At 50.2% G+C, this 7,671-nt stretch overlaps 3 protein-coding genes across 3 annotated transcripts; 2 read left to right on the top strand and 1 right to left on the bottom strand.

The window, feature by feature from the left end:
- Positions 1-292: 292 nt before the first annotated feature.
- On the bottom strand, positions 293-2,502 carry EI90DRAFT_3017628 (uncharacterized protein; the record flags this gene model as incomplete). Its single annotated transcript, XM_039057128.1, has 2 exons — positions 293-868; positions 934-2,502. The coding sequence occupies 2 exons, from the start codon at positions 2,500-2,502 to the stop codon at positions 293-295; spliced, it is 2,145 nt and encodes a 714-aa protein (XP_038914342.1).
- A 1,678-nt stretch (positions 2,503-4,180) lies between these two features.
- EI90DRAFT_1535472 (uncharacterized protein) lies at positions 4,181-4,875 on the top strand. Its single transcript, XM_039051887.1, has 3 exons — positions 4,181-4,592; positions 4,657-4,714; positions 4,770-4,875. The coding sequence occupies exons 1-3, from the start codon at positions 4,293-4,295 to the stop codon at positions 4,793-4,795; spliced, it is 384 nt and encodes a 127-aa protein (XP_038914341.1). The 5' UTR covers positions 4,181-4,292; the 3' UTR covers positions 4,796-4,875.
- Positions 4,876-6,014: 1,139 nt separating this feature from the next.
- Positions 6,015-7,377, top strand: EI90DRAFT_1535381 (uncharacterized protein). Its single transcript, XM_039051886.1, has one exon. The coding sequence runs from the start codon at positions 6,188-6,190 to the stop codon at positions 7,322-7,324; it is 1,137 nt and encodes a 378-aa protein (XP_038914340.1). The 5' UTR covers positions 6,015-6,187; the 3' UTR covers positions 7,325-7,377.
- Positions 7,378-7,671: the final 294 nt, after the last annotated feature.

Below are 7,671 nucleotides of genomic sequence, written 5' to 3'. Positions count from 1 at the left end.
CGTAGGTTGCCAAAAAAAAACAGGGAACAATATGGAGGCGGCAAAAAAAAGGAGTTGGGAAAGTGTGAACTTGCGCGAGCAAGCGAGCGAGCGGGTACCTCGGGAGTTCCTCGGAGTGTTACAACACCATGCGTCGAGACGAAGAGTCCAAATCGAGGAAAACCGAGGGGGGAGATAAGGGAGAGAGAAAAGACGTGGGCAGGGAGATGGGGTAAAAAGATGAGCAGCACGAAAGGAACAAGCCTTTCGTGTCAGACGAGACGACACGAGAGATGGAACCTTTCCACCTCCCTCATCGTCCCCCCTCAAAACTCCCTTCACTAAAACTCTCCACGTCCACATCCTCATCCATACTCCCCCTCCTACTACTCTCCCCACTATCCCCACAACGTCCACCCTTTCCTCCACTCTCCCATTCACTCGCGTTTCCACGATCTGCAACGATCTTCCTCCAAAACGCCCATTTACTCCCCGTCCGTTTATGTTTATGATGTCCAAAAAAGGGACGACGAGAATGACTATCATCGCTCCCAACAACGGTCTGTTCATCACTCTCATATTCACTTCCCTTCCGTCCTCCAAACACCATCTCCGTCTCCATCTTCCCATCACCCGACTCCTCCTCACCAGACGAACTGACCAACGCCTTCAACCTCCCTCTGAACAGAACGGGGCCAAGACTCAACGCGGACAAGAACACAAGTTTCGTCACCACGGCAGGTGATGCCAAAACAGACGACAAAGTCTGCGGGGTCGCAGCCGACGCGTCATATGGAAGGAATGTACCCGATGTTGATGAAGCGTTCGTTGTAGAGGCAGCTGAAGCAGCGAACGAGGTTGCTGACAACGTTTGTATGATATCCCCGATCTATAAAAGGAAATAAATGAATTCTTGGGTGCCCTGGAGTAATGGAACGAAGGATGTTGACATACCTGACAAGTGACGGCCGTCCAAGGTAGCGTCCCGATAAAGCTCCCCACGAAACAATCCCAAAGGCTCACTCCTACCACACCACACGCAACGTTAATCCCACTCCAGGGAACGACACCCACAACTCTCATCACCACCAACCTCACCCACGTCGGCGTCGTCTTCTTTCTACTTCCTTCCATCATCCCTTCATTCATCCTCTTCCCAGACATAGGAACAACAACCCCTTGTCGCCTAACGACGACCATCCGTCCAAGTTTCTCATCCCAAACTCCTTCCTCAAAACCTTCCTCTCCACCACTCCTCGAGCTGATATCCCCTTCCAAAGCACCCCTCGTAAGAGCTACAGCCTTTGGGAACAGAACGTTGACGATCCCTCCCAAAGGCCTACTCAACAACGTCGCAAACACGGTCCCACAACTCGTCAGAAAAGTCATATAAATCGTCATCATCCATACCCATCCACTTCCCTTACCCATCAATCCACCCGCCATCACGTTCAATAATACACTCCCTGGTATGCTCCATGCGTGTTTCCACATTGTGGTCAGGCTGAGCACTAACAGCACGTGCATCCTGCCCCCTCCACCTCCACCTCCACCAATATTCCCATTCCCATTCCCGGCATAGGTCCTAATTTCATTTAACAACGTCGAAATATCACCCAACGTCTTCGGGATGTGTTTAAGTGAAGGAATAGGTAGCGACCAAAGCGAAATGAGTACGGGAGTTGTTGTTAAAACGAAGGTGAGAAGGAGGAAGAAGAGAGGTGCATAAAGGGAACGAGGGTGACGTTTGTGGAGGGACCAGTAGCGACGATGATGGGAGTGTTGGAAAGGGGGAGTTGGAAGGAGAGAAATGGGGGATGGAGGGGATACGAAAAGGGACGTGAAAGGTGATTGGGGAGGTGTGGAGTCTTCGTCAGAGTTGGAGCGGACGTTTGTGTAGACGCCCGGCGAGACGTGATGGGTAGTCTGAAATTGAGTACCCCATGAACGTTGTTGAGATTGAGCTTGTCGTGGAATAGGTTTATGAGGTTTATAGGTATATCCATTCGACACTCCACCGTTGACGTGTGGAGACAATAGTGATGAATGGTTAGTAGAACTAGCTGAGGAAGATGGAGGAGGTTGGGATTGGGAGCGCACAAGTGGAGGAAGAGGGATTGAAGATGTTGCAGCTGCACCCAAAGATAATAAAACAGATAACATTGAACGATCCAGCGTTCCAGGGTGTTGATCAGACATGGACGTGCCCGTACCATTCGTTGTCGTCGTTGTCGTTGGTGCAGAACCAGAACCCGCCAAACTCAGTCCAAGACCAGAGGTTGCAGGAGTAAGAGAACCGATCGTTGTAGTAGGTGCTGTATCTTTACGAACGAGAGCGGAAGGCGTTTGAGGTTCGGGGGGTAGGTTGGAATTTGATCTGATTCTCGGACTTAGACCGTTGAGCGACAAACCATTGCTTACAGAAGAAGCGCGTGGGCGAAGCTGGGACGCTGGGGGTGTGAGTAGAGAGGAAGAACTGGCAGTCGTCTGCGTGGCGTGGTGTGCATGAACGGTTGATGACATTGCGTAATGCTTAACACCTCCCTTTTGTGGTTAGTTTTTTGGTTTTCTGTGAAACTACGCAGTCCGCCTCTTCGGGTGATGATGATGATGAGAGGGGGGGGAGGAGAACGGTAAGAGGGGGGGGCTATAGTGAAGGGAACGTTGAAGGGATATCAGAGGTAGCAACAAGTGAGGGTGAAAAAGGCGTGTGGGAGCCGAAAACGGGCCCCGGCACCAAGAACTAAATTAAACTGAATCCTTGTGTCTTTTGCTTCCGTTCTCACGCCACTTCTTGTTTTTTTGTTCGGGGTTCGTACTCAGGGGAAGAAGAGACGGAGAGGTAACTCGGGGCTGGCAAAGTGGGTTGAAGGGAGGGCGTTTAGTTGCACCCGAACGCGCTTTGCGCAGGATTGCTGCGCCCCAGTTCATGTTCCGGGTTGTGTACTGCCACCTTCGACTTGTCAACGATCATGACCAATTTCCTAATGCCCATTCGGCTCCGCTGCTAAATTCGGCATCTCCAACAGATAGCTGTTCATCTTGCAATTTCCCATACATAAACATCTTCTCGGCCTTCCCGGATCACCCGCGGAGCCCTTGGCATGCGTTCTCACATATATTGTTCTCATTTGCTTCATGTCTTCTATATTGTTATCTTTGTCAGCAATCGACCGCGTGACACTATCTACTCCACAAGTTCGCGCCGGGGCTTCTTGGCCGGCATGGCGGTGTTCCAACCCCGATTCTGGAATAGCCTTGTTCCTGATGTTACACTTTGGCGTGACAACTATCAACTTTTCGCCCTGCTACCCCTCTACACTCAATTCTACTCCGCGGCAGCAAAACGCCACGCAGAACAGAAGTTGCAATCAGCCCACACGTCGCTGCCAAGATGGATCCGCTGACTTGGGCAGGTGTTACCAGCTTCTATTCCGCTGACTCCGGGTCCGCCCCGGGTCTGCCCAAGATCTATTAAACGTGTGAAGGCGTTGCATAACCGGTTAGCGACAATTCCAACTGATGCGCTCCCCTGCGGCACAGTTTCGCAGTTTCACTAGATCAAGCCCCCTTGCCAGGGTCAACGTGCCGCCACGAAAGGCCCTGCTATCCCACTGTGGCGTCTCCTTTTCATTTCATCCCTGTACTGCCAGCTTTTCGCATTTTATTATGCATGGGAATGAACCGTGTTGCATTTACACAACGGGCCGGCACAAAGCCTAACATCGTGTTTCAACACGAAACCCCGGACACCCACGTACTTGCCAAGATTTATTAAACACGAACATTTGACTGCCGAGGGGCATTGCATAGCTTCTACGTAATCCGCTGATTCCCGGCCTGTCTACCGGGCGCTGCATGTAGCTCTACCAAATTGAGTCTTTCGCTAAGCGTACCAATATTGTGCAAGTCCCTGTTGTCCGTAGATGCAACCCGTGGCTCCAACGCTCATTCCCTGTCTACTATTGAACCACCTGGTTCAAATTCGATCGGTGCCGTGCTTTCGCCACCGCTTCGTAATCGCACCACCGTTCTCATACATATATACCTTCTCACCTCAACTCTCACGCTCACCTACTTTTGGGTGATTGAATCTCCAAAAGCTGGATGGACTTGATCTCCAAATCGATTGTCTGCCAATTGCCGCTGGCGTCATTTCGTCTGCATCTGGTTCGCCCGCAATAATTGCTCAGTTTTCGCTTAGGGTTGACTTCCTATCGATCGGGAAACGAATGAAAGACGTCTTCGTGTAAAAGTCAATTAAGCTTATATCATACCAAGTTTTCTCTGTGAACCGATTGCAGCCCCTACAGATGAGCTTGGTACTACCACTGGCACTTTTATATGTTACTCATACTCTCAGCTCCGGAGCCTTGCGACTCGTCATGAGGCAAGTGGCAACCACGTGCCCATCGATTGTTCTCCTACTAGTGGTCGTGCTTCGCGGTCCAAGGTTAGACCTTGAATTCGCCCCCTTGGAGGATTCTGCGGTTATTTCCACACCCTTATTATATTGGTGCCACTCAGCATTTAGCCCCATAGGAGCTGTTACGTCATATCAATCAACGCCTTATGGCCAAGCAACAATGAGTTGTGGTGGCGCCGCATTGCATGTGAGAATTGATAAGGTTTGCATCCGCAAAGCCAAGCCGTAAGTCCCCCCTACATGCAATTCAGCTGCTTTCGAAATTGCATATATATATATATGTGCCAGACCTTGATACCAGTTCCAAAGGCAAGCTCTTTCCCACTTTGCACTCATGGACGCAAGCAAACCCATCATTGGACAGACCAACATTGCCCCCTCCCCCGATAACGATCATCAATCGTGTTCGCCTCTTGCCACATTTATAAGGGCATGCACAGTTATCGCAGGGTGCACTGGTGCAATTGTGGTCGCTAGACTTATTGGTGGAATTTGTCAGCTGACATGAGGACGGTCCACATCGAATCCGTGAAGTTCATACACGTACTGTTCATCCAAGTCCCTCAACCGGACGATTTGTTGTTGATCCCAACAAAACAAAAAAAGCGTACAGCCGGTCGAACAATTTGACCCCTCCCCCTCTCTCTTTAGTCCCCTTTTCAGATGCTGGTTTCAAGTAGGTTTTTCCGCATCGGACGTGCCAGGAGAGGCGATAGTCAACAAGAAATGACTGTCCCATTTTCGGACACCTCATGCAGGTAACGATTGCACTGATAAATTGATCCCGTATTTGATTTGTCAGGGGACTGGATAGGGGGGGGGAGCTCTTCTACATACTTCATCAATCCCGCCTCCAACGCTTAGTTCAGTGCTGCGAGTTTTTGTTCCCAATGTTTGGAAAGCTACTTAATTCCCTCGTCCCGTGTGTGTGGATAAGCGTTCAGATAATCCACCACCACCACCACCACCACCGCTGCCCATAACAGTAACCTAACACCAACCTAAGCAGAGCCTGTCGCCTTCAACTTCAGATTAGTTTTGCCACACCCCCATCGCCTCTGTTGTCCTAACCTCCTTTCGTGTTGTGTTTCTTGGCTGCCCCTCGCTGACAAAGCGCGTCGATCGCACTAACCTAGCTTTTTTCCCGTCTCTCGCCCTATAGTTGTCGCCCTAGGACCCTTGCCACTTTTGTCCCCCTATCCCCTACCTCGTTTCACTCCTATTCTATCCTTCTACTATGTCCGACTCCGGAGCCCAGACTTCGAACACAGCTATTAATGAATCCGACTTTGTTTTGCCGGGGGTTGAATCCGTCGACGTCCAATCTAATCTCTCTCAAAACCAGCAAACCCTCCCATCGTCGTCGCTCCAATGCTGCGAATTACTTGTCCGCAACCTCCCAGCCACAACGCCGGATTCCGCCGAGAGTCATCTAAAAAAGGTCGTCGCTGACCTACTTTCCCGTCATACTGATCTCATAAAAGTCGCAGTCTATCGTTCCTCTACGCGTGGGAAATCTGTCGACTACGCCTATCTCCGACCCGACGCGTCGGTAGTCAATTCAGTTAAACAGGCACATCACATGAAGAAATGGATTAAACCACTAGAGGATTTAGCCTTCGGAACAGTATGGAGTCCTATGTTTGGTGTGGATAACCTCAGGATTATTTCGCTGGTTTACGACTCAGATGGCATTACCCCGAAGGATTGGGAAGCCCAGGTCTTGCGCGCTCTTGGCGCGGTAAACATCCGAGCTCATTATGCCAGCCCCACAACGCGAGTATGGCTAAAGTATATGACCAGCTGGCTCAACACCGCCTTCAGGTCGAGACAGTGACTGCCGGAGCTGACCGTGCTATCACCACTCTGACTGAACAGATGCATCAGACTAATGAGGTTGTGAGCTCTATGTCTTCTGTCGTTCAAGCTCAAAGCCACACCGTAGCCGCGCTTAACAGATTGATGGCTGGAATGGTACACACTATCGGCGGACAGATGCAGGTTTCAGGCCTTTGTGAAGAGATTACTCTTCTTGTGTTGGAGCGGGATCACGCAAAGACAGATGCCGAGAAGGATGCCATCACCAACAAAATTATGGTTCTTCACCAACGAGTTCAGTCTGCTTCCGAAATGAATAGCGTGTTGTTCAAGAGCCTCTCAGATCTCCAAATCGGCACCAGCATGACTATCGACTGCCTGTCTCCTCAACAGGCGATTCAGTCATCATCCATCCAATTTGACGATGCCGATATGGCCCTGGAGTCCCCAGGCACACCCGATGATCCTGGCCCATCAGCTAAACACCATCGTAAGGTGCCGTATCTGATGCATTCTTTGCTCTTTCATGCCTCAGTCATTCGACTATGTCGATCCTTCGATGCCCTCTACCATCTAATCTTCTCTGTTCTTGGGCCCCCTTACTCACCCCCTGTTTTTCCTGCTTCTTCAGGGCTGAATTTCCGCTTGGTATCCGATCATGTTTCCTTTTCCCCTACTGCTCCATCTCTTCCGCTAGTTAACTTTCCCTCTGTCTTACCCCCTGCCTTGCTTGCTTCTTCAGGGCTGAATTTCTGCACACTGTCTGATCACATTTCGCTTTCCCCCTCTGTTCCTCCATCTGTTCCTCATGTTAATTTTCCCTCTGGTTTACCTTTTCAGTCAGCACATGCAAGTGGACCTCTCCTGTCTACTGCTCTGACCTGTGTTTCAGTGTTCTGTTCTGCAGCTGTCCCAGTTTCCCTTCCCCATGTCTCAGTTGTTTCGTTGTCTGTGGCCTATTTGTGGGTGTACTTCTCTATACAAACCATTGTACGGGCTTTGGTTTGCAAACCCCCATTTCTTGTTGTTACATTTCCTGTTCTTTCTCTTCTTACCGGGGGCCCAAGTGACTTCAATGGATTTCAGTGTTCTCGTGGCTAACGTGAACGGACTGGGAAACGCTTTCAAGCTCCATCTCATTATGTCCCTCATCACATCCACTCTTCCTCTCGCTTTCGTTCTATCTGAGACCAAATCAACAACACCATCTATGCCCTTGTTGAGCCTTCCCAACTATATGGTATATGAGAGTCCAGCTTTGCCACTAGCCTGGCAATGTGGGAAATGGGGTCTAGCTTTGGGAGTGAGGAAAAACTTCCAAGTTTTGCATCATCTCTCTGTCCCTCCAGTTTTACAGGGCAGGGTAGTTGCTCTCGATGTTATCCTAGCCTCCTCCTCTCTAGCCCCCAAGGTCCTATGGCTTTTGGGAATATATGCCCCTTGTAATG

This window comes from Cantharellus anzutake, assembly GCF_015039405.1.
Source record: "Cantharellus anzutake strain C23 chromosome Unknown EI90scaffold_35, whole genome shotgun sequence".
In the NCBI taxonomy this organism is placed as follows: Eukaryota; Fungi; Basidiomycota; class Agaricomycetes; order Cantharellales; family Hydnaceae; genus Cantharellus; species Cantharellus anzutake.
The sequence above is the reverse complement of the archived record's forward strand: the minus strand, read 5'-3'. Positions and strand labels throughout refer to the sequence as shown.

Excerpts from the sequence above, each read along its gene's own strand:
- EI90DRAFT_1535381 (XM_039051886.1), top strand. The coding sequence starts at position 6,188 with ATGGCTAAAGTATATGACCAGCTGGCTCAACACCGCCTTCAGGTCGAG.
- EI90DRAFT_1535472 (XM_039051887.1), top strand. The coding sequence starts at position 4,293 with ATGAGCTTGGTACTACCACTGGCACTTTTATATGTTACTCATACTCTC. Across the intron at positions 4,593-4,656 it reads GTGGTGGCGCCGCATTGCAT|CTGCTTTCGAAATTGCATAT; the intron begins GTGAGAATTGAT and ends CATGCAATTCAG. Across the intron at positions 4,715-4,769 it reads CCTTGATACCAGTTCCAAAG|ACCAACATTGCCCCCTCCCC; the intron begins GCAAGCTCTTTC and ends ATCATTGGACAG.